Source organism: Trachypithecus francoisi, unplaced genomic scaffold, assembly GCF_009764315.1.
Source record: "Trachypithecus francoisi isolate TF-2019V2 unplaced genomic scaffold, Tfra_2.0 Lachesis_group13, whole genome shotgun sequence".
Classification (NCBI taxonomy): Eukaryota; Metazoa; Chordata; class Mammalia; order Primates; family Cercopithecidae; genus Trachypithecus; species Trachypithecus francoisi.
In genome coordinates this window covers 10,777,856-10,801,659 of record NW_022681458.1, presented here as the reverse complement: position 1 = coordinate 10,801,659, position 23,804 = coordinate 10,777,856, and the positions used below count along the sequence as shown (strand labels likewise).

The 23,804-nt window shown below is 42.1% G+C and overlaps 1 protein-coding gene across 1 annotated transcript in view; it reads right to left on the bottom strand.

The window, feature by feature from the left end:
• Positions 1-995: 995 nt before the first annotated feature.
• The window catches only part of SLC16A14 (solute carrier family 16 member 14), a 36,151-nt gene continuing 13,342 nt past the window's right edge, over positions 996-23,804 (bottom strand). Inside the window, exons 3-5 of the mRNA XM_033229928.1 lie at positions 16,223-16,366; positions 11,908-12,885; positions 996-3,556 (exon numbers count right to left, since the gene is read on the bottom strand). Coding sequence (XP_033085819.1) covers positions 3,405-3,556; positions 11,908-12,885; positions 16,223-16,366 — 1,274 coding nt within the window. The 3' untranslated portion in view covers positions 996-3,404. The remainder of the gene's footprint in view (positions 3,557-11,907; positions 12,886-16,222; positions 16,367-23,804) is intronic.

Sequence of the window (23,804 nt, the reverse complement as noted above, 5' to 3'; positions counted from 1 at the left end):
AGTGCAATGGTGCAATCCACCTCCTGGGTTCAAACGATTCTTCTGCCTCAGCCTCCTGAGTAGCTGGGATTACCGGTGCCCACCATCATGCCTAGCTAATTTTTGTATTTTTCATAGAGACGAGGTTTTGCTATGTTGCCCAGGCTGGTCTCGAACTCCTGAGCTCAAAGTGATCCATCCCCCTTGGCCTCCCAAAGTGCTGGGATTACAGGCGTGAGCCACCACGCCCAGCCTATCTTGCTTTTTTTTTTTGTTTTTTAAGCACTATATCTTCAGACTGTTTCCAAATTCTACATATAGATCTGCCTTTTTTGTTTAATAATTCTACAAATTCCACTGTATTATTATAGGTCTATACTTTAAAATACTTTATACTGTACTTTAACAGTTATACTATACTTTAACGGTTATCTATTGGTAGACATTTACATTGTTTCCAGTCTTTTATTTTTTTATTTTTTTAAATTTGAGACAGAGTCTTGCTCTGTTGCCAGGCTGGAGTGCAGTGGCGCGATCTCAGCTCACTGCAACCTCCACCTCCCGGGTTCAAGCGATTCCCTTGCCTCAGCCTCCCGAGTAGCTGGGACAACAGGTGCATGCCACCATGCACTGCTAATTTTTTGTATTTTAGTAGAGACGGGGTTTCACCATATTGGCCAGGATGGTCTCGATCTCCTGATCTCATGAACCGCCTGCACCCAGCCCAGTCTTTTATATAACAAATGATAAACAAAAAATCCTTACATATTAGTCTGTGTTCATATGTAGAAAATGATGTTAGAAATGCAATTGCTGGATTCCAAGATGTGTGCATTTTAAATTTAATACTTAGACTCAGCACTTTTCACAATCATTCTAAGTGATTCTGTCCACGTGGTTTGTGAACACACCTAGAGAAATAGTTTTTCAGGGGAAAGAATGAAACAGATAATTACCACCTACATTTTAGGAGTATTCTCTGTGAGGCCAACAAAATAGAAATGTTATACAAAAACTCACTGACCATCTTCAAAGAGGACAACATTTATTTAGTTGTATGTAAATAAAAATTACTTGGATACATGAGGGGAAAATGATAAAGCACATGATATAAATATACAATTAACCTTTTATAATATCTTCAAAGAACGGCAAATAACAAACAGGAAATATTTGCAGTAATTCTTTACAATATTCTCTTTTACTCTGTTGTCAACATGAATACTGCAAGCAGGTCTCTTTTTTTTTGACAATGGGAACTTCTACTCATTTGGTAGAAGTCGCCACTTTCAAAAACATAGTAAGTCAACACACAACTGTACAAACTGAACGTGAGCAAGTCTAACTTAGATGTAATTAAAGTCGAGTCATTGGATAAAAAGTTTATATTGATGATACACAACCAGCAGTGCAAGCATCCAAATACATTGGCTATAGCACCATTTAAAATATTTAACACTGCCTCTTGTTAATTTGATGTTGTCGGAAAATGAAAGTAATGAAGCAATGTAGTTTTTAAAACATATAACATGTGTTTCAATCTAATCATCCTAATTCTATGGCAAATTACATAGAGAGAGATAGAGGAGGGAGCACTGCCTCAGCTTTAAGACTGTCTTTATCAAAATAGAGAGCTGGATTCTTTAACAGCAGCCAAAGCTGTAATGATAACACATAGGTTGTTGTGTTGAACCAAATGGAATATGACATGCAATCTGTTGTCTATAAGAAGGTGCAGGCAATTCCCGAGTCATTGGAGGTAATATTGAGTGTATATATTAACCATGTTTTGTTTCTCCTTTCCATTAGCTGCCTTTTATTATTTTGGTGGTCCTTTCATGATACGACCCCTCCCACTAGACATTAGAGCAGGAAATAATGGAGATGGAACAAAAAGAGAACTTGTCCATTGAATGACTGACTTGTTAACAGCTCAGAAGGGTATGGTTGAGTATAACTGAAACTGCTGGCTACAATTACGCTTGGGGTGACATTGTTTGCTTCCAATTCCTAGTAGCATTCCTGCCTCTAATTGTCAAGGATAATTGAGAATGGGCTGTATTCACTTGAGATAAATTTGACCTAAGACACTGGCACTGATATTCAAGGATTTGTGTGGATGTGATGATCAAATTGTGAGTAGAAATTTAAATAGATGTAAACTATCTGTAAACAACTAAGGCAGTCAGAAATTTCAAACGATCTGGGAAGAACATTCTACAGTCTGAAAAACGTTTGGCTTAGAAAAATAGACATCTCAGATAAAGAAAGGGCATTATTAGATGTCATGGATCACAGTCATCTTCTGTATGAAATCAATCAAGAGAACTATTTTTAAAACTGTGCCACGCTCAGGCAAATGAACGGTCTATATAACAACATGAGAGTCTAGAGATGGGCTATTTGTTATCACTACTCCAATGTCAGGTGTGGCACAGACATCTACACTAAGGGCATTCCATTTATTACCCTCACAAATTGATAGTGTTATATTTTGGATTAGCAACATTCCTTGGAGATGATTTAACTATTAACTTTATTTGTCAGTTAGCAATTAGTTCTATATTACATTTTTTGGGCAGAAGAAACTCAGAAAAAAATATTACAGGCCCCAGATCATGTTTATCATCTAAGAGGCCAATGATATGAATAAAAATGCTTGAATTGTAGCCCTTTATTTCATGTTGTGCGTACAAATCCGGCTTCTGCTAAGGAAATCATTAGTGTTATTTCTTTGTTAAGGTTTTGTCTCAAGATTCCATTTATAACTGGATAACAGTGAATTAGGATTAATGGCAAATGTCTTCTTTTAGAGGAGGATTTATGAAGCCCGATCCCTAGCTGCAGAATTCCCTCATAAAAATACAAGCTGTATTTCTTTAATTGTACTAACTTGTATTACCTGTGGAATTAGAACTTGCCTTTGTTTGATTCGAGTAGATCAATAGCTCCCTGTAATAATTACTTTCTGAAATCTAGTCATATTCTTGTGCTTGAAACCCATTTATCTGGAAGCTTTCTGGAAGCACACAGATACTTCGGTTTTGTCTTACAAAGAAGTGGTTGAGTTGAAAAGCTTTTATTCCCTGTGTTTGTTTTAAAAGCTGTATTTAAAAACCTAGTTCCAGTAGATGACAAGAGAATGATTTTGGTAAGGGTATTTCTACCAATTATTTACTAGGCTGTCTTTGAACAACACTGTCATCTCTAGAATGTATGTAGTCCTTAATACCTTCCAGCATTACATCTCCCCAAACAGAGAGTCAGTGCTGCTTACAAATGAGGCTGTGACAATGGCATTTACAAATGACAGTGCCAGTTACTGTACAAAATGCTTTCCCACGTCCTGTCATAGGTGCCTCACAGCAATCATGCGAGGTAGGCATGAGTATTACAACGAAACCTACACGGAACATTACATGATACTAAACATGTGCACCATCCATGTATTTTCTTCTGGATTGTTCTATAATTCGAATGCACGGCTGAATAAGTAAAAAGAGTATTCCTATCATGTAAAGCAAACCACATATGTAGAAGGAAAAATCATATTTTTGCGTGATGTCATAGATCCACCCTACAAAACAAAAAAGAATATATTCACTGTCATGGAGTTGATACAATAAAAGTCGAGACTATAAAGCAGGCATTTATTGCTGCTATAAATGTTTCTAAAAGAATTTATATGTCATTTCATACCAATAAAATGTTTCATTTATCCATTTCTTTTCCTTTTTTGTTGTTGTTTTTTATATTTTTTGGTTCTCATTTAGCAATTTTTAGGGTGTGCTATACACCAGTGTTCCCCGTGCCTGGGGAGGGCTGCATTCATAACGCCATTTGGTTGCTTTGGAAGGCATTTGAAGCAATTCCCGGCTGACTCATGGGGAGAAACTTCTGGTTCACTCGAAGGCCCTCACAAGGCCAGTAGTGAAAAGCGAATCCAATGATTTTCTTTTTTCACAAGTGCAAACACAAATTTTTCTAAAACCTACAAAAATGATTCGAAAGTTTTCAGTGTGTATCAAAAGAGGCTGGGCAGAAGACATTTGAACTTTCATTCATTCTGAAGTATTTCAGGGTACATATCTGTTCTAGAAAGAATCAAAATCTTCAGGTGTTATAAAATTCACATTTATAGTCACAAAACTTTAATATTTACATTTATAAAACTCTAAGTTGCCAAAGATACTGCCATAGATGCTGACTAAATTATGTTATTTTCAAATAATAATTTACTATTATAATTTAACAGCTTAATATAATCATCTTATTAGACATTCTGTAAAATACCACTATATTTCATGAATTCTAAGACACTGATGTGCCATTATGTTATATATCAGTAAAAAATAAATATTCTTGTGAATTCAAATATGACTCAGTATTTCCTCAGGACTTTGTAAAAGGCATTCTAATTTCAGACGTGAAATATGAGAAAAACGTGTCTCAGAATCTATGAAATCTGTTTCCTATATTTCAGTGATTAATTCTAAGAATGGGTCACAAGTCATGGTTCCCACATAGTCAACTACGCAAACTGAGTGGATTGAGCTACACACAAGAGTTTTATTTATGGTAAAAATGACATTTTTTTCCCTTTTAGTAAGCACATTAGCAAAGACTTAAAATATAAATGATTTAATGGCCAGGCTCAGTGACTCACACCTGTAATCCCAGCACTTTGGGAGATCAAGGCGGGCAGATCACATGAAGCCAGGAGTTCGAGACCAGCCTGGCCAACATGGCAAAACCCCCATCTCCAAAAAATACAAAAATTAGCTGGGTGTGGTGGTGCATGTCTGTAATCCCAGCTACCCAGGAGGCTGAGGCATGAGAATTGCTTGAATCCAGGAGGCAGAGGTTGCAGAGGAGCCGAGATCGTGCACTCCAGCCTGGGCAACAGAGCAAGACTCCGTCTCAAAAAATAAAATGAAATAAAAAAAATAAGATTTTATGATCAAACATAGTATTCCGTGGCCACTTTTCAGAAACATCTTTAAAAAAACTAATTGGCAAATGAGTGCATAAATGCAACTTAAATTTCTCCTATCAAGAAACAGCCACAAAAAAGCAACTAGGAAAGGTGTAAACCAGTCCTTCCGACTTCCTGGTTGTTATCTGTATCTCTTTGTTTATTGTATCTAGTGTGTGATGACTATGCCTGGATTATCTATTTACAGGGATCAGTCAAGGCATTCATAAAGAAAAACAAACAATATCATACAAATTTATAATGCTTTTTTACAAAAGCAACAAGTTAAAAGGTATGAATTTTGGATCTACTTTAAAAGGAAACCAAGTTTCTGAATTTGTTATTTTATGTAAAAAATAGAAATGAAAAGAAAATCTGACTCTTTAGAAGTGGCTCAGTAAAATGCTCTATCATCTTTTCTTAATCTATAATTGGAGACAAGAGGGACAAAAAAGATTAAACATAATCCAAAAGTAATGCTTCAGCTTCAGAATTGAATGGAAAGGCAATTGACACTGACCTACAAACAAAAACACACCCAACTTCTACTCAGTGTTATCAGTTGGCAACTGTGGACAATTGTGAATTAGGACAAAATGAGCAATTCACTTGCAGATAATGCAGCGTGATCTGTATCAACAGAGTACGTGATGGGAATAACTGTAATCTACAATTTTAAAAAAATCAGTAAATACAAATGAGGTTCCCATAGTCCACTTATCTCCATATGAAAGTTGACCAGGTCATTTTAACGGCTAAATCCTCGCTTTCCACATGATCAAGTGATTGAGAGCAGGAATGATGACTCTAAGTAACAAACACCTGAACGCTTTGTTTCTTTTTTTTTTTTTTTTTTTTTTGAGACGGAGTCTCGCTCTGTCGCCCGGGCTGGCGTGCATGCAGTGGCGCGATCTCGGCTCACTGCAAGCTCCGCCTCCCGGGTTTACGCCATTCTCCTGCCTCAGCCTCCCAAGTAGCTGGGACTACAGGCGCCCGCCACCTCACCCGGCTAGTTTTTGTATTTTTTAGTAGAGACGGGGTTTCACCGTGTAGACCAGGATGGTCTCGATCTCCTGACCTCGTGATCCGCCCGTCTCGGCCTCCCAAAGTGCTGGGATTACAGGCTTGAGCCACCGCGCCCGGCCTAACGCTTTGTTTCAAATGGCTGAAACAAGTCAAACTATTATTGCTGCTTAACATGGACCTCAGAAATGGGACAAAATCCTACCTGGCTGGAAAATTAAGCTGTATTTCATTCAGACTATTTATTTGCTTTTTGGTGAAAGTGGTTGATTATAAGCTCCAGGTTCTGTGATGTGGCCCCTGCCTAGCTTTCTCCCCTGCTCACCAGCACAAGCCATGCTGAATTTGTTAGCATCTCAAACACATTTCTCTTGGCTCTTTGAACATGTCCTGTTCCCCCTTCCGGGTGGAATTATTATTATTATTAATTATTATTTGGGACATAGTCTCACTCTGTCACCCAGGCTGGAGTGCAGTGGCACAATCTTGGCTGACTGCAGCCTCCACCCCCTGGGCTGAAGAATTCTCCTGCCTCAGCCTCCTGAGTAGCTGGGATTACAGGCATGTGCCACCACGCCTGGCTAATTTTTGTATTTTTAGTAGAGACAGGGTTTCCCCGTGTTGGCAAGGCTGATCTCAAACTCATGACCTCAGGTAATCCACCCACCTCAGCCTCCCAAAGTGCTGGGATTACAGGCGTGAGCCACCGCGCCTGGCCAAATTCATTATTATTATTATTTTTAATGGTCCTTTTTCCTCTAAAAATATAAACATTTGTAAAAGCATCTCCACATGCCCAAGCTTCAAATGTAACTCATGTCAGTTTTTTTTTTTTTATAAAAAGCACACCCAACTTTACTGAACAATTTAACATAGCACAAACTGTAGGAGTAGTCCTAACTTTCATGTTAAGTTAATCCCATAGCTTTTCTCCAATCTACCTTTAGGATTTATTTATTAAATAACTCTAGATCCTGCCATCTCCCTTTGGTGCCTGTTTTAATATTTCTGCTAGTTTGAATTCAAACCCAGTCAGATGTAAAGCAGGTCAAGAGAGACAGGACTCTACCAGGAGCTTTGACCCTCAGCACATGTTGACACAACTTTTTCAGAGAGAAGACAGTTCCCACAAGCTGCCTTTCTCATGCATCCTTCACCACCCCTCCTGGAGGTCTGACCTCAGTTCCTGGATTTGGAACCTGGGATTCTTGGCAACCCAGGATTCTTGGCAACCCTCATCCAAGCACCAACTCAAACCTATAGCTTCAAAGTAAAATCTGGTTCCCTATTAAAGTACATTTTCTTTTCATTTGAGTCTGTCAAATAAGTAATGCTGTTTTTCTTATTAATTAAATAAGGGCCCCAGCTTTTGGTGGAAAACATTGCAAATTATTAAGGTGTTAGATTTTATGTGACTGGAAGAGATGTGTGTGGAATATTGGTCAGTCAAATCTGATGGCTGAGGTTTTCCCATATTATACACTGAAACATCTAGGAAAGTATGTACTATTATTACATAATTTTGTATTTTATTTTATTTTAATTTTGAGACAGAGTCTTGCTCTTGACATCCGGGCTGGAGTGCAGTGGTGTGATCTTGACTCACTGTAACCTCCGTCTCCCAGATTCAAGCAATTCTACTGCCTCAGCCTCTCACGTAGCTGGGATTACAGGTGCCTAATTTTTGTATTTTTGTAGAGATGAGGTTTCACCATGTTGGCCAGGCTGTCTCCAACTCCTGACCTCAGGTGATCCGCCCACCTCAGCCTCTCAAAGTGCTGGGATTACAGGCATGAGCCACCGCACCCGACCTATAGTATATCTTTAAAGGCACTGAACAAAACGCCCAACAACATTATAAATAAATTAGATCAAGAAGTCCATGCTGCTGAATGACATGGTTGAAATGTCTGTTCAATATCTCTGATTGTACATTCTTGAAACTTTTTTTTTTTAAAAAAGAAATGTGAACAGTAATTTTCCTTGCAGCAAACCCAGCTAAGCAATAATTTCTAGTGCACTTCGAATTTCTAGCAAGAGTGTAATGTGGTCATTTAGTAACTCATATTGCCAGTCGCTCTGAGCCTACAGTGCACATAAATGGTGGCTTGCATCTCATTGCAATGTTGGCTCCTTGGTCTGGAAAGTCAATAATGAAACATCATGCAGGTAGCCAACGAATGTTGTTCATCATTCCTTAGTGCATGAATTCAATGGAAGATGAAGAAACCAACAAATGCAAATAAAGAAAGTCCCCTTTAGCTTGCTGGCCTAGACAGGCACATCCGAATGTTGATTTTGGGGTTTCCATAGCACCATATGATACGCATCACAGAAGGCTCCCAACCATTAACACAACGATTTCTGTCATCCATGGTGGATCCCATTCCACTACAGAACCCACCTCTAGGGAGGAACCTCAAAGCAGTCAAGAGATAAGACCTGATGACTGAGGGTTGGGTATAACTCCCTGTCCTCTACTTGTCATTCCTCTCTCTTCCACTCAAGAAAGCTCATTAGAATGCAGATGAATGGACAGCACAGGACCACAGGGATGGGATAAGGAACCTATCCTGGCAAACTCTGGTGCTTTGACTAACACTGATCTCGAGAATTACTCAGGCCACACCTCACAGTTGTGTTGGGACGCTACCATTGAAATCTAATGGATCAAGACAAAACAACCCGAGCCTGCCCATTAGAAGAAAGTACCCCTGGATCATGCAAAGAACCATCAGTGACAGAGCCCATTTATACATACAATGTATCTGAAGGACCTCCAATAAGAGGGCAGAGGAGCAACTACTAGGTCCCCATACCTCCAATGGATATTTAACATCTCTAGCAGGCACCATTGGCTGACTGATTGAACTGCCAATCCCAATTCTTTTCTCATTTCCTTCCTCTAGTGCAGAGGCTGGAAAGCAAAATACTCCATTCACAGTTCCCCTTGAAGCTTGAACTAGCTGTGTGATATAGTTCTGGCCAATCAGATGTAAGTGGAATTCTGATGGGACTGAGCCTTTCCCCCCTTCTTTCTCCCTGCTATAAATGATGATGCAGTGGCTGGAGATACAGCAACCATTATGTCACCATGAGGCAGTTAACATGAGGAAAGGGCCAAGAGGATCTCTGAGACATTGCCCCAACATCCTCCAGTCCCTGAACTGTATATTTCTGGTTATGTGACAGAAATATGCTTAAACCATCATTGTCAGGACGTTATAATCAAATGCATTCTGACCTGACAGAGAATTTTACATAATGAGATCAGTGAGCAATTTTAGACCTTTCAACTGCCAATATAGTTTGCTCCGTTGCTGTAGCCATTTTCACTTAAAAATGCTGCATCTGCATCTCTGTGCACAGGCAGACACCAGGAGCAGCTTGCTGCAGGAGGAGCCCTATATGTAGCCCTGGGGATTCCTAAGGGGACTCCTGTACCTTAAACCTTCAGTCAGCCGACTGCCGGTGTTGTCTGCTGCATAGGCAAAAATCTATGATTTCTTGTACTTTAGATTTCAAGGGGATTTAAAAGCGTGTTTGTTGGCACAAGCTCTCTGCCAGTGAGGGTCTTAAGGGAGGAGGTGACTTTATGACTTATAGAAAGACTGGGAAAAAAGGGGCAGGGAGGGCTTTGTCCTGTACCCATGGGATTCCTTCACCCACTGGGGAGAGATACTCCTGCCAGAGGATATGAGAATAAAGAGCCTGTAGGGCCCAGACAGGAGGGTGCTTGGGGGTGGCTGGGGGAGGGGACATCTGAACAGGTTAGGCTCCACTGGGTTAGCTCGAGGCTCTGCACAAAACCTCTAGCAGCTCTGACAATCACTACCAGCCCTGGCTGGCTGGCTGAGGGCCACCACCAGAGAGCACCTTTGTATTGGCATTCTGCCCCAGCCTTTGCCATGCTATGCAGATTCCTATCTCCAGTTCTTGGACAGAAGATAGACCTTGTTATCTTCACCCAGCAGCTGGTGTCTTGGGGCATGAGTCTACCCGCCCAAACCTGACTTGCCTTTCCACAAAGGCACTGGCCCAGACACAAGATTCCCTGATGCCCAAGGCTTCTGGTATGCCCGAATAGCAAGTTGTCTGGTGAATTTGCCTCTTGTAAATGAAGGGAACACATGACAGAGATCGTATCCTAGATGTTGCCAGCTAGTGGCCTTCAGGCCTGTGGTAGGCAGAATGCTCCTATCCCTAATTTCTCGACCCCATGAATATGTGACCTAATTAGGGCAAAAGGGACATTGCAGGTGTGATTAATTTAGGACCTTGCAGGTGTGATTAATTTAGGATCCAGGATCATCTCCCCAGGTGAGCCCAGTGTAATCATAGGCACCCTTATAAGTGAAAGGAGGTGGCCGGGCATGGTGGCTCACGCCTGTAATCCCAGCACTTCAGGGCCGAGGCGGGAGGGATTGCAAGGTCAGGAGTTCGAGACTAGCCTGGCCAATATGGTGAAACCCCATCTCTACTAAAAATACAAAAAAATTTAGCCAGGCGTGGTGGCACACGCCTGTAATCCCAACTACTCAGGAGGCTGAGGCAGGAGACTTGCTTGAACCCAGAAGGTGGAGGTTGCAGTGAGCTGAGATCCTGCCACTGCACTCCAGCTTGGGTGACAGAGGGAGACTCCGTCTCAAAAATAAAGGGTGAAAGGAGGTGGCAGGAAGTCCGAATCAGAGAGAGGTGGGAAAACGTTACACTGCTGGCTTAGAAGATGGAGCAAGAGGGTACATGCCAAAGAATGCAAGTGACCTCCAGATGCTGGAAAAGACAAGGAAACAAATTACCCCCTAAAGCCTCAAGAAGGAATTCAGCTCTGCTGACATCCAGAACAGTAAGATAATAAATCTGTATTTGTGTGTGTGTGTGTGTGTGTGTTTGTGTGTATGCATGCATGTGTGTGTGTCTGTGTGGAGATGGCGTCTCACTGTATTGGCCAGGCTGGTCTGGAACTCCTGGGCTCAAGTGATCCTCCTGCCTCGGCCTCCCAAAGTACTGGAATTACAGGTGTGAGCTACCACGTCTGGCCAATCTGTATTGTTTTAAGCCACCATAAGTTTCTGGCAACTTATTACAGCAACAATAGGAAGCGAATGTAGGGGCCGGATTGAGTCCATGGATGTGTTCTGTTGCACCTGCCACATGGTGTTTTGGAAATCTGTTAGTGCTACCTAACAGTACAGATTCTTAACTTCCCTTTGGGGAGAAACAATACCCAGAAGATCTGGCAACAATTCTCAGTATTTCTTGGTGACAGAAATCAGCTGGAACTGCCCAGAGGCCACCTTCTTCAAATGGGTAAGGAGCCCGGCAGTATTCCATCAACCCATCCACTTTATTTCCTCACTCTACCAGCCTGACTGCCTTATCATGTGGATAGGATCAAAAGTTCATCTACATTTCATCTACATTCTACATAAAAGAATGGCCTTGGCCGGGCACAGTGGCTCATGCCTGTAATCCCAGCACTTTGGGAGGCTGAGGCGGGTGAATCACTCGAGGTCAGAAGTTCGAGACCAGCCTGGCCAACATGGTGAAACCCCATCTCTACCAAAAACATAAAAAATTAGTCGGGCGTGGTGGTGTGCACCTGTAATTCCAGCTACTTGGGAGGCTGAGGCAGGTGAATCTCTTGAACCTGGGAGGCAGAGGTTGCAGTGAGCTGAGATCACACCACTGCACTCCAGCTGGGGCGATAGAACGAGACTCCGACTCAAAAAAAAAAAAAAGAAAGAAAAAAGAAAGGAAAAGAATAGCCTTTAACTTGCTCAAATGTATAAATGAGAAATTAGGGGGCAGGAATGGGAAGATAAAAAGAACATGTGCACAAATGGAAACCTCCTTCTTATCTTGGACTTTATAAAATAACACACCGTATCTACATGCACTCTGAGCTCTTACAACCTCACAGAGTTTACCTGCAAAAGGTGGTCCCAGCAACGCAGAGATGCCATTAGCACAGATGATGATGCCGTAGGCATTGGCCAGGTGTTCGATGCCAACCAAGTCTTCAGTCACTACGGGCATTAGGGAGAAATAACCACTGGAAAACCCTATCAGTGCGCAGATGACCGCCAGGCCAGCGTACGTGTGCATCAACGGCAGAATAAAAATACTGAGGACAAGGGTGAAGTTGGCCAACAGGAAGACGTTCCAAACACTGATGCAAGGTAAGTCAGCTATGATGCCCAGGATCACTTTTCCGAAGATGTGAACTATTGCTATAATTGACGTCAGAGGGAAAATGTCGTTTTGCTCCGATAAGTTATACAAATTGACTATTTCTGGGAGGTGAATGAAGGGGATGACAAAGCTGCTGTATGCAAACAAAGCCCAGAAAATAAAGGCTACAAACATTCGATTTGTAAATAGAGAGGCTGTCCCAAAGTAGCCCGAGTACCAGTCCTCGAAGCCCTTCCTGACTCTCATGGTGAGCCAGCTGACCGTCTTCAGAATCCGGAGAGCCCACATGTTCTTCCTGTGCCCGGCCCGATCGGGGCACTCCTGGGCTTGCAGGTCGCCGAGGGTCTCCTCGTTCCCGGGCCCACCATCCTTCTCTTCTGTTCTTCCCTGCTGTCCAGCTGACTTCACAGATTCCGTGGAGTGCGCCGGCAGGACGCGCAGATCTTTCTCTCCCGGGTCGTTTGGGTTTCTCCCAGGAGAGAGGGGCCTCATGAGCGCCCCACACACACACAGGTTTAAGGAAACGGCACCTTGGATCAGCATGGCATTCCTCCAGCCGTACTCTGCGCACAGGTACTTCAGCAGCACAGTCATCAGGAACGTACCGAATCCGGTTCCCGTGGTGCTGAGGCCCTGGGCGAGGGCGCGTCTCTTCTGGAAATACCTGCCCACCATGACCACCGCTGGCAGGTAGGCCATCCCGCTGCCCAGGCCTGCACAGGCCGACAGGGGAAGAAAAGACACAGGGCAACGTCAGTGGCCATATCCAGAATTTGCAGCAAAGATCACTTGCATTTCCTTAATTAGCATCTATTTACGCTTTTTAATTTCTGACAAAGCTGTAACAGTGATTATTTAAAAAGCAGCCCCCAGGGATAAGCGGCAGAAAGACCATCCAGCCAAGCCGGTTTCTAGCCCGCCATTTTTCCCAACAGGCTTTGCGGCACAAGTTCCTCCAATAACAAAATGGAGCCGCATTCTCACATCAGAAAAATATAAGCTTCAGGCAGGCAAGACAATGTATTTTCACCACTGGTATGCCCAGGACTGCCCAGAACAGACAGCATGTGCTTAGCAAGTTGCTGGGAGAATGAATGGCTTCTCTGAGGATCTCTGCCGTCTTAAGCCTCCCCTGATTGCACTATGTGTCCAGAGACCCCAACCTGGCTCCTTAGTCTCAGCAAAAGGAGTGTTTATTTCCTCACCTATAACACAAAAACCCCAGTGCTAGCCCTATTCATTGGACGATTATAGGGAAGAGTTTCTAATATACTCAGGGAAAATATCTGACTTTTTTTTTTCTTTGAGACAGGGACTCACTCTGTTGCCCAGGCTGGAATGCAGTGGTGTAATCACAGCTCATGGCATCCTCAAACTCCGCAGGCTCAGATGATCATCCCATCTCAGTCTCCCAAGTAGCTGGGACTATCACCGCGTGTGGCTATTTTTTGTATTTTTTCTAGACACGTGGTTTCACCATGTTGCCCAAGCTGGTCTCAAACACCTTGGCTCATGCGATTCACCTGCTTTGGACTCTCAAAGTGCTGGGATTACAGGTGTGAGCCACCGCTCCTGGCCAACATCTGACACTTTTAAAGAACCGTTTTCACCAGAGGAATATGTTCTAGTGATCTATTGCACAATATGGTGACTGTACTTAGTAATAATGTGTATTTTTCAAATTGCTAAATGTAGATTTTCAATGTTCTCATCACAAGTATGTGAGGTGATGGATATGTCAATTAACCTTATTCAATCATTGTACAATATATACATGTATCAGAACATCACATTTGACTCCACAAATATTTACCATCGTCAATTATGACTAAAATAGAAATACTAAAAATGTATTATGTATAATGAGGGAAAAAAAGAACTGTTATCAGGTCCTTCAATCAATGGTTTTTAAACTATGCTTCAGAGGATACAGAAGTGCTTTATGTGTGTATGTGTATAGATATATATTACAAGAAGCAACTTGGGATTTATATGGACAGTAGGTTATTATGTTCACTTTCTCCTCCTATCAAAAGATACATACTTAAACTTTTTTGTTTTTTTATATGTGTGTGTGTATATATATATATGATCACATTTACCTATTAGCTAACATTTACTGAGCACTTTGCTTAGTGCTTTATACAAATTATGTCATTTAGTGGTTTCAACAACCATGTAAACTAAGCTCTTCATTATACCCATTTTGCAGATAAGGAAACTGAGGTGTAAGTAGGTTAAATAACTTGCCCAAAGTCACACAGATAATAGCAATGAAAAAAGAAAAGCCAGAATTCCAAGCTAACTTTCAACTCTTATGCTAACACATTCATTGTAGCTCTGTACTCAAAAAGAATGTCAAACTGGTCCGGGCGCGGTGGCTCAAGCCTGTAATCCCAGCACTTTGGGAGGCCGAGACGGGCAGATCACGAGGTCAGGAGATGGAGACCATCCTGGCTAACCCGGTGAAACCCCGTCTCTACTAAAAAATACAAAAAACTAGCCAGGCGAGGTGGCGGGCACCTGTAGTCCCAGCTACTCGAGAGGCTGAGGCAGGAGAACGGCATAAACCCGGGAGGCAGAGCTTGCAGTGAGTGAGCTGAGATCCGGCCACTGCACTCCAAGCTGGGCGACAGAGCAAGACTCCATCTCAAAAAAAAAAAAAAAAAAGAATGTCAACTGGAGATTCAGTTTATTTAAAATGCAATTGTATAAGTAATTACTCATCTGTGTGAATCACACTACCTGTTGATAAAGGAAATTGTGGCTGGGAATATATTTTGCATAATGGATATGCAGATTGTGGTACCTGGCAGCCAATATTAACCTCTTCACGGGGGAATGACAACCTAACTGTACTCTAGATTTGCTTCTTAGTCTCTACATATACGTGTGGTTTATGCTATTTTATGAATTTGAACAGGGTTAAAAGAGTAAATGATTATAAGGCCGGGTGCTGTGGCGCATGCCTGTAATCCCAGCACTTTGGGAGGCCAAGGCGGGCGGATCACCTGAGGTCGGGAGTTTGAGACCAGCCTGACCAACATGGAGAAACCCTGTCTCTACTGAAAATACAAAATTAGCTGGGCATGGTGGTGCATGCCTGTAATCCCAGCTACCTGGGAGACAGAGGCGGGAGAATTGCTTGAACCCAGGAGCTGGAGGTTGCAGTGAGCCGAGATTGTGCCATCACACTCCAGCCTGGGAAACAAGAGCAAAACTCTGTCTCAAAAAAAAAAAAAGAGCAAATGATTATTAAAGAGTAAATGAATGTTATTGATTTCCTTAGTCTTTGTTTTTTTAATGTTTACTTATCTATTTTTTTTCTTTTCCATTTTCACACAGGAGGCTTTATTATCATTATTTTTATTGAGACAGAGTCTTACTTGGTCAACCAGGCTGGAGTGCAGTGGCGAAATCTTGGCTCACAGCAACCTCTGCCTCCTGGGTTAAAACTATTCTCATACCTTAGCCTGCTGAGGAGCTGGGATTACAGGCATGTGCCACCACACTTGGCCAATTTTTTTTTTTTTTTTTTTTTTTGTATTTTTAGTAGAGACGGGGCTTCACCATGTTGGCCAGGCTGGTCTTGAACTCCTGGCCTCAAGTGATCTGCCCGCCTTGGCCTTCCAAAGTGTTGGGATTACAGGCATGAGGTACTGCCCCTGGCCTATTATTTAGTTTATTTCCCACACCACACCGACGTAATTTCCTTAATCTTTGGTTTATTCACCTAAGTCAACATTACTGCCTTCCTTTTCCTGTCCCTCACTGGAGATAGCACTGACAATTAGAACCAGGCGTGGAAATATAATTTGATTCTATTAGGGAGGCCAAGTATTGTTGCTGGGTGGGCTTCCCCCACTTAAGGCATATTAAAATGTAATGTTAAAATGTATTTCCTGGAGTGTAGGGAGGGGTTGGGGTGAAGTGGGGTAGAGGAAACAGAACAGAATGTTTTAATGTGTCTCTTTTCTCCACAATTAAATCCATTGCCAAGATGTCTTATAAAACATTTAAAATCGAGTTTAGAAAAAGCCACATGCTTACCAGCTGCCACTCCAAAAGTGATGAAGAGATAATGCACGTTTGCAGCGTAGGCACTCAACACCCAGCCCAGGGAATTGACGAGCCCTCCAATGATCGCAGTCTGGCGGCACCCACAGGTGTTAATGAACAAGCCGATGAAAGGGCCTGTCACAGAGCATTGGAAAAGGAATTGACTAAAGGCGCTTCAGTTTCATTCTTTCTCATAAATCTTCATGTGAAGACAAATAGTAAAATGTTACTAGAGCTGTTAAATGAAACAAAAAGCCCCCATTGCTTTATATGCCAAACATTTTTAGCATGCAAAGATGATTTTAAGTAATTTCCTCAGAGAGCAAAGGTTCTAGGTTTTCAAGAAAGGCAGACCTGAAATAAATAGACATTTATTCTTTCGTCTACAACAAAACCAGTGGTCTAAGAGCTATCTCTAGCCTGTGGATGCGTTTTGTCGATCCCATACAAAGTCTAAAAAATGTCTGGAATTAGTTGCTGATGTTTAAAAATTAAGAGTATTCACAAAAAGTCCAGTGGCAACACAGACTACCTTCCCACAGGACCAAATTTAGTTGGAGCTGTGCGGTGGCTGAGCCCGTTTGACTGGGACAGACCCTTTCCAGTTTGCTGCAGTCTCTGTCCTTCCCTCTGGTCTTAAACCTGGCCTCACTTACATTATTTCTTTGGCTTCTTTCAAAATAAAAAAAAATTTCAGTTTTTGACTAAAATAGAAATATTAAAAATGTATTATGTATAATGAGCGAAAAAAAGAACTGTTATCAGGTCCGTCAATCAATGGTTTTTAAACTGTGCTTCAAAGATACAGAAGTGCTTTATGTGTGTGTGTGTATAGATATACATTACAAGAAGCAACTTGGGGATTTATATGGACAGAAGGTTATTATGTTCGCCTTCTCCTTCTATTGAAAGATATATACTTAAGCTTATATGTTTTTTATATATATATATATAACCATATTTATCTATTAGCTAACATTTACTGAGCACTTTGCTAAGTGCTTTATACAAATTATGTCATTTAATGGTTTCAACAACCATGTAAACTAAGCTGTCTTCATTATACCCATTTTGCAGATAAGGAAACTGAGACCAAAAGGGAGTACAGGAAGGGAACCTTCAGAACTCCTGTGCTTCAGGCAGAAAACTAATAGCCTGTTTTCATGAGGATACCCAGATTGAAACCAAGCTGAAAAGAACTAGTTGTCATCACTTCATACAGACTCCCATCCCTGCTGGTGTGCACAGTCTCTGACCAGACCTATCAAGCTATGGAGATTCGGGAATCCATTTCCATTGTGTAAGTTGTGACAACACTCACAAGAGCACAGTATTTTATGAAATGCATTCTGATTGTTTCCTTTACACTGACTTTCTAGTTTTGTTCTGTTTTCTTGTTTTTGTTTTTGTTTTGATACAGGGTCTCACTGTGTCACCCAAGCTAGAGTTCAGTGGTGTGATCACGGCTCAGTGCAGCCTTGACCTCCCTGGGATCAAGTGATCCTCCCATCTCAGCCTTCTGAGTAGCTGGACCTACAAGCTTGTGCTATCATGTCCTGATAATTTTGTATTTTTTATAGAGATAGGGTTTCTCTGTGTTGTTCAGGCTGGTCTAGAATTTCTAGGCTCAAGCGATCTGTCTGCCTTGGCCTCCCAAAGTGCTGGGATTACAGGCTTGAGCCATGGCACCTGGCTGACTTTCTAGTTCTTAATTGTCAGCCTTCTTTGTTCTCTTCCTGATATTGTGGTAATTTCTGATGTCACTGGAACTGAATGCTTATCCTGTGATCAATGATTCCTAGTTCAAATAGGAATCCAGATTTATATGAGCTAGTATTCAATATTCAGTAAGATGGCATATTTTAATCATCATCGTATTTTTGATCATTACTTTACAAAGTTATGAAACTTTATATGCAGATGAACTATGTTAAAAACTTGTTTAACTCTAAAGAGCTTCCCTTTTGGCTTAAACTAAAAGTTTCCTTTAAAGTTCTAACTATATTCATGTGTATATTTGGGTAGAGTCTGCTAATGAGTTTTTTGTCTAGTGGTTTTTTTTTTTTTTTTGAGAAGGAGTCTTGCTCTGTCGCCCGGGGCTGGAGTGCAGTGGCCGGATCTCAGCTCACTGCAAGCTCCGCCTCCCGGGTTTACGCCATTCTCCTGCCTCAGCCTCCGGAGTAGCTGGGACTACAGGCGCCCGCCACGTCGCCTGGCTAGTTTTTTGTATTTTTTAGTAGAGACGGGATTTCACCGGGTTAGCCAGGATGGTCTCGATCTTCTGACCTCGTGATCCGCCCGTCTCGGCCTCCCAAAGTGCTGGGATTACAGGCTTGAGCCACCGCGCCCGGCTGTCTAGTGGTTTTGTGGGTGCCTAATCCTAAAAACTATGAAGGTAAAGACTTATTAATTTAATTAACTCTGTTGCATTACAGGAAATAATTCAGTAAATTAACTTCTTAGACTAGACTTTATATATATATATAATTTTTTTTTTTTTTGAGACGAAGTCTCGCTCTGTCGCCCAGGCTGGAGTGTAGTGGCGCGATCTCGGCTCACTGCAAGCTCCGCTCCCCAGGTTCACGCCATTCTCCTGCCTCAGCCTCCCGTGTGGCTGGGACTACAGGCTCCCGCCACCACGCCCGGCTAATTTTTTTTTTTGTATTTTTAGTAGAGACGGGGTTTCACCATGTTAGCCAGGATGGTCTTGATCTCCTGACCTCGTGATCCACCCGTCTCAGCCTCCCAAAGTGCTGGGATTACAGGCGTGAGCCACCGCGCCCGGCCTAGACTTAATATATTAAACATACTTTATATAAATGTTTTTTGTTATTAAATATGCACATTATAGAAATAATATATAAAATAAATTCATTGATAAAAAATCTGATGGAATGACTGGGGTTAAATGAAATTCACATACCATAAGTTAGACATACTTGTTTGATTTCTTTACACATTTTTTTTTTTGTTTTTTTAAACCCATGGTTACTTGACTACGCCTAGCTTGGATGAGTGGGTAAAAAAGAGAAAAATGCATGACTTGTCAGTTTGCTGTTTATAGCCCTTTGAAAGGTCAGCAGATCACAGTTCAGTAGCACAATCATGTTTTCCACTTCACAGAAAAGGCCCAGAAGCAAATTTTTCTGAGGTGCTTTATGAAACATTACATTACAAAGGCGTTTGAGAGAAAAGAAAAAAAAAAGGAGAAAATTCCAAACTCAGTGCAAATATTCATGTCTGGAGGAATTTATAAATTAAAAAAAAGTATAACTATTTTACTGCTAAAAACATTAAACAGCCAGACACTGTTATCAACTCAATCAACTCTCACATGCTGGGGCTTCAGTCATTTATGTTTTGCAGATGAGCATAGCGAGACCCAGAAATGCTGTGACTTCTCTATGGTTATAAAATATATGTACATTAAAAAGAAAAAAAAAACCAAGCTCTTTGACTCAGTTCCCTCCCTCCCTCCTTCCCTCCCTCCCTCCCTTCCTTCCTTCCTTCTTTCCTTCCTTCCTTTCCTTCCTTTCTTTTTCCTTCTTTCTTTTCTCTCTCTCTCTCTTTCTTCCTTTCTTTCCTTTCTTTTCTTTCTTTCTTTCTTTTTTGAGATGGAGTTTCACTCTTGTTGTCCAGGCTGGAATGCAATGGCACCATTTTGGCTTACTGTAACCTCTGCCTGCTGGGTTCAAGTGATTCTCCTACTTCAGCCTTCTGAGTAGCTGGGATTACAGGTGCTTGCCACCATGCCCAGCTAATTTTATTTTTTTTTTTGAGAGGGAGTTTCGCTCTTTTTGCCCAGGCTGGAGTGCAATGGTGTGACCTCTGCTCACCGCAACCTCCGCCTCCTGGGTTCGAGTGATTCTCCTGCCCCAGCCTCCCGAGTAGCTGGGATTACAGGCGTGCATGCACCACCACCCTCGCTAATTTTGTATTTTTACTAGAGACGGGGTTTCTCCATGTTGGTCAGGCTGGTCTTGAACTCCCGACCTCAGGTGATCCACGTGCCTCAGCCTCCCAAAGTGCTGGGATTACAGGCATGAGCCACCGCGCCCGGCCATTTTTTTGTATTTTTAATAGAGACGGGGTTTCTCCATGTTGGCCAGGCTAGTCTCGAACTCCTGACCTCAGGTGATCCACCTGCCTCAGCCTCCAAAAGTGCTGAGATTACAGGCATGAGCCACTGCGCCGGCTCAATTTCATTTTCTACACATTGTTTACTGATGGTTCACTAGCATTGCCAAAATCAAACCATTTCAAGAAAATAAAAGAAGTTCCCACACAATCTAAGGAGAAGGGGGAATCATACAATTGAGATACAATTCTTTGACCATGACTCACACTTTTATAGAATAATTCGATGTTTTGGGATGAGATTATCCAGATTATCTGACTTTTTCATTTTCAGAAGGAATCTGAATCTTGGACCATTTCCCACTGTAATAAAGTGTCCCAACCGGGTGTGGTGGTTCACACCTGTCATCTTAGTACTTTGGGAGTCCGAGGCGGGTGGATCATGAGGTCAGGAGTTCAAGACCAGCCTGGAACTACAAAAATTAGCCAGGTGCAGTGGCGGGCGCCTGTAATCCCAGCTACTCGTGAGGCTGAGGCAGGAGAATCGCTTGAACCTGGGCAGCAGAGGTTGCAGTGAGCTGAGATCGTGCCACTGCACTCCAGCCTGGATGACAGAGTGAGACTTCATCTCAAACAAAAAGTGTCCCATTGCTGTGGGGAACACCCTCAGAAAGTTATATTTTATTGACCCATCCTGGCAGTTGATGGGGGGAAAAAGCGCCGGTGAAGAGAGGAGCAATCACAGGTGAGCCTTGGCAGTGCTCGGGGATGGAAGTAGGTAATTCTTTGAACTCCAGGTCTCTTAGGGTAACCCCTCACCAAAATAAAGAGTTAGGAGCCTCTAAATCAGTGACTGTCTGCCTTAGCTGAACAGTGGTGTCGCTAAGGAGCTTAAAATAAATCCTGATACTTGGAGCCCATCCCAGGTGCAGCCTGAGCACGGGGTGGGGAGTGTAAAGCTCCCCAGGTGGATCTGATGTGCAATCAAGATTTACACTCACTGCTCTAAAGTGATTTAGCAAGTAATTTATCTTGTGTAGCCTGTGGATTCCCCCAACGATAAGGCATCCACCAAGAATTATTCAGAGAGCAATCATCACAAAGGCTGCTGTAGACACTGTCAAAGGAAAATACAAACTTGGCACCCCAATTCACTCTGCCAAAAGAAAAATATTAAGCTGAAAGCTGACTCATGCAAGCAACTGCCTTTCCTTTTATTCTTAAGCAGATAGCCACAGAGAAAGGGTTATATAGCTCCACAGGTAGCTACTCTATGTTCACCTTATTTTATGTAAAAGTGCTGATTTACTGAGTGTGAGATGAATACAAAATTGATGACTCCCTGACCTGCACCTTTACTCTTGCAACACATGGATTACTGTACCCTCCCTTTCCCCTCCAGCCCACTTTTCCCCTTTAAATAATGACATCCTCAAAATCATCTTTGGAGAGAGGCACAGGTAACAGACTGTTTCTGTGATTCTGTGTTTATTTCTTTCGGGCATGTCCCTAATCTTGGCAAAATAAACTTCCGGGTTGATTGAGACCAGTCTCAGATATTTTTTGGTTTACAATACAAATGAGGTGGTTACATTTTATTAAAGGTTGGGACCCTTCTGCAGGACAGTGGCAAATCCATGCCACTCATTGGGCTGAGGCAGGAGAATCACTTGAACCCAGGAGGCAGAGGTTGCAGTGAGCCGAGATCTTGTCACTGTGCTCCAGCCTGGGTGACAGAGCAAGACTCCTTCTCAAAAATAAAAAGAAGGAAACAATGTATATTTATTACATTTGCCATATGCAAACCACTGCCCAAGACAGAGGACTTTCAACTACTGTCATGTAAATCATGGATTTTTTGGCTGGGCCCAGTGGTTCATGCCTGTAATCCCAGAACTTTAGGAGGCTGAGGCGGGCAGATCACGAGGTCAGGAGATTGAGACCATCCTGGCTAACAAGGTGAAACACCGTCTCTACTAAAAATACAAAAAATTAGCTGGGCATGGTGGCAGGCGCCTATAGTCCGGCTACTCAGGAGGCTGAGGCGGGAGAATGGTGTAAACCCGGGAGGTGGAGATTGCAGTGAGCCGAGATCATACCACTGCACTCCAGCCTGGGTGACACAGTGAGACTCCGTCTCAAAAAAAAAAAAAAAAGAAGGAAACGATGCATATTTATTGAATTTGCCATATGCAAACCACTGCCCAAGAGAGAGGACTTTCAACTGCTGTCATATAAATCATGGATTTTTTGGCTGGGCCCAATGGCTAATGCCTGTAATCCCAGAACTTTGGGAGGCTGAGGCAGGCGGATCAGGAGGTCAGGAGATCGAGACCATCCTGGCTAACATGGTGAAACCCCGTCTCTACTAAAAATATAAAAAATTAGTCGGGTGTGGGGTCGGGTGCCTATAGTCCCAGCTATTCGGGAGGCTGATGCGGGAGAATGGTGTGAACCCAGGAGGCAGAGACTGAAGTGAGTTGAAATAGCATCACTGCACTCCAGCGTGGATGACAGAGCGAGACTCCTTCTCAGAAAAAAAAACAAAAAAGAAAAAACAAAAAACCAAGGACCTTTTTAAATTTAAGAGGTAGCCCAAATGTGCTTACAATGATTAGTACATAAAAACCATTTGTATTATTCATTTCAAGTATGTTTTCAGTTCTCATTTGATGTAATGGCAGGCAGTGTCATAGTAGACACAATTTTGGAGTCCCATGGACCAGGTTTAAAGCCAGCCCTACACTTACTGGCTGCTAAACCTTCAGTAAGTTACTTAATGTCTCTGAGTGTTGCATATTCTTATTCTGTAAGATACAGACAATGGTTTGTCCTCCAGTGTTGTAGAATCAAATGAGATCATGTACATTAACATGCATTTGGCATGCAGTAAGTGCTCAATAAAGGAGAGCTGTTACTGTTGGTTTCTGGCTTGAAAAGTTTCCCTGAGGTTGCTCAACAAATCTGCAGCCACCCTGTACCAGGAGGCTTGGGATAATGAACAGTAATTTTAGGTAAATAGATAGAATAAAAGACCTTTCATTTATATAACTATGAGGCCTGCTGTGTTATGATTTCTGAGACTCAGAGCAAAAAATGTTTATCTGGCAGGCAGCTTTCCCTGTAGAAAGATTAGTCTAAAATCTGAAATTCCACAGTCTGGAATTCGGGGACTCTCACACAAAATTCTGAACACACAGTTACCTCTCAATTAAATTAAGTGTGACCATCACATTTCACCATGAGTTAGGGATTCTTATTTTGGGAATCATCTTTAAAACCATATCCGATCATTTCAGGACTGGTTTCTGTTGCTTATTTCCATAGGACTTATGAAACATAATATCTAAGATGAACTTAGTGGATGGTTTGGAAAATATTGGGACATTTCATATCCTCGCCTTCTTCTGAGTCTTTTTTTGACATTACTGCGTGCGTACACTTCTAAGATTAAATCTACATGTGTTTTGTTTTACCCCTTACAAATATATTTTTA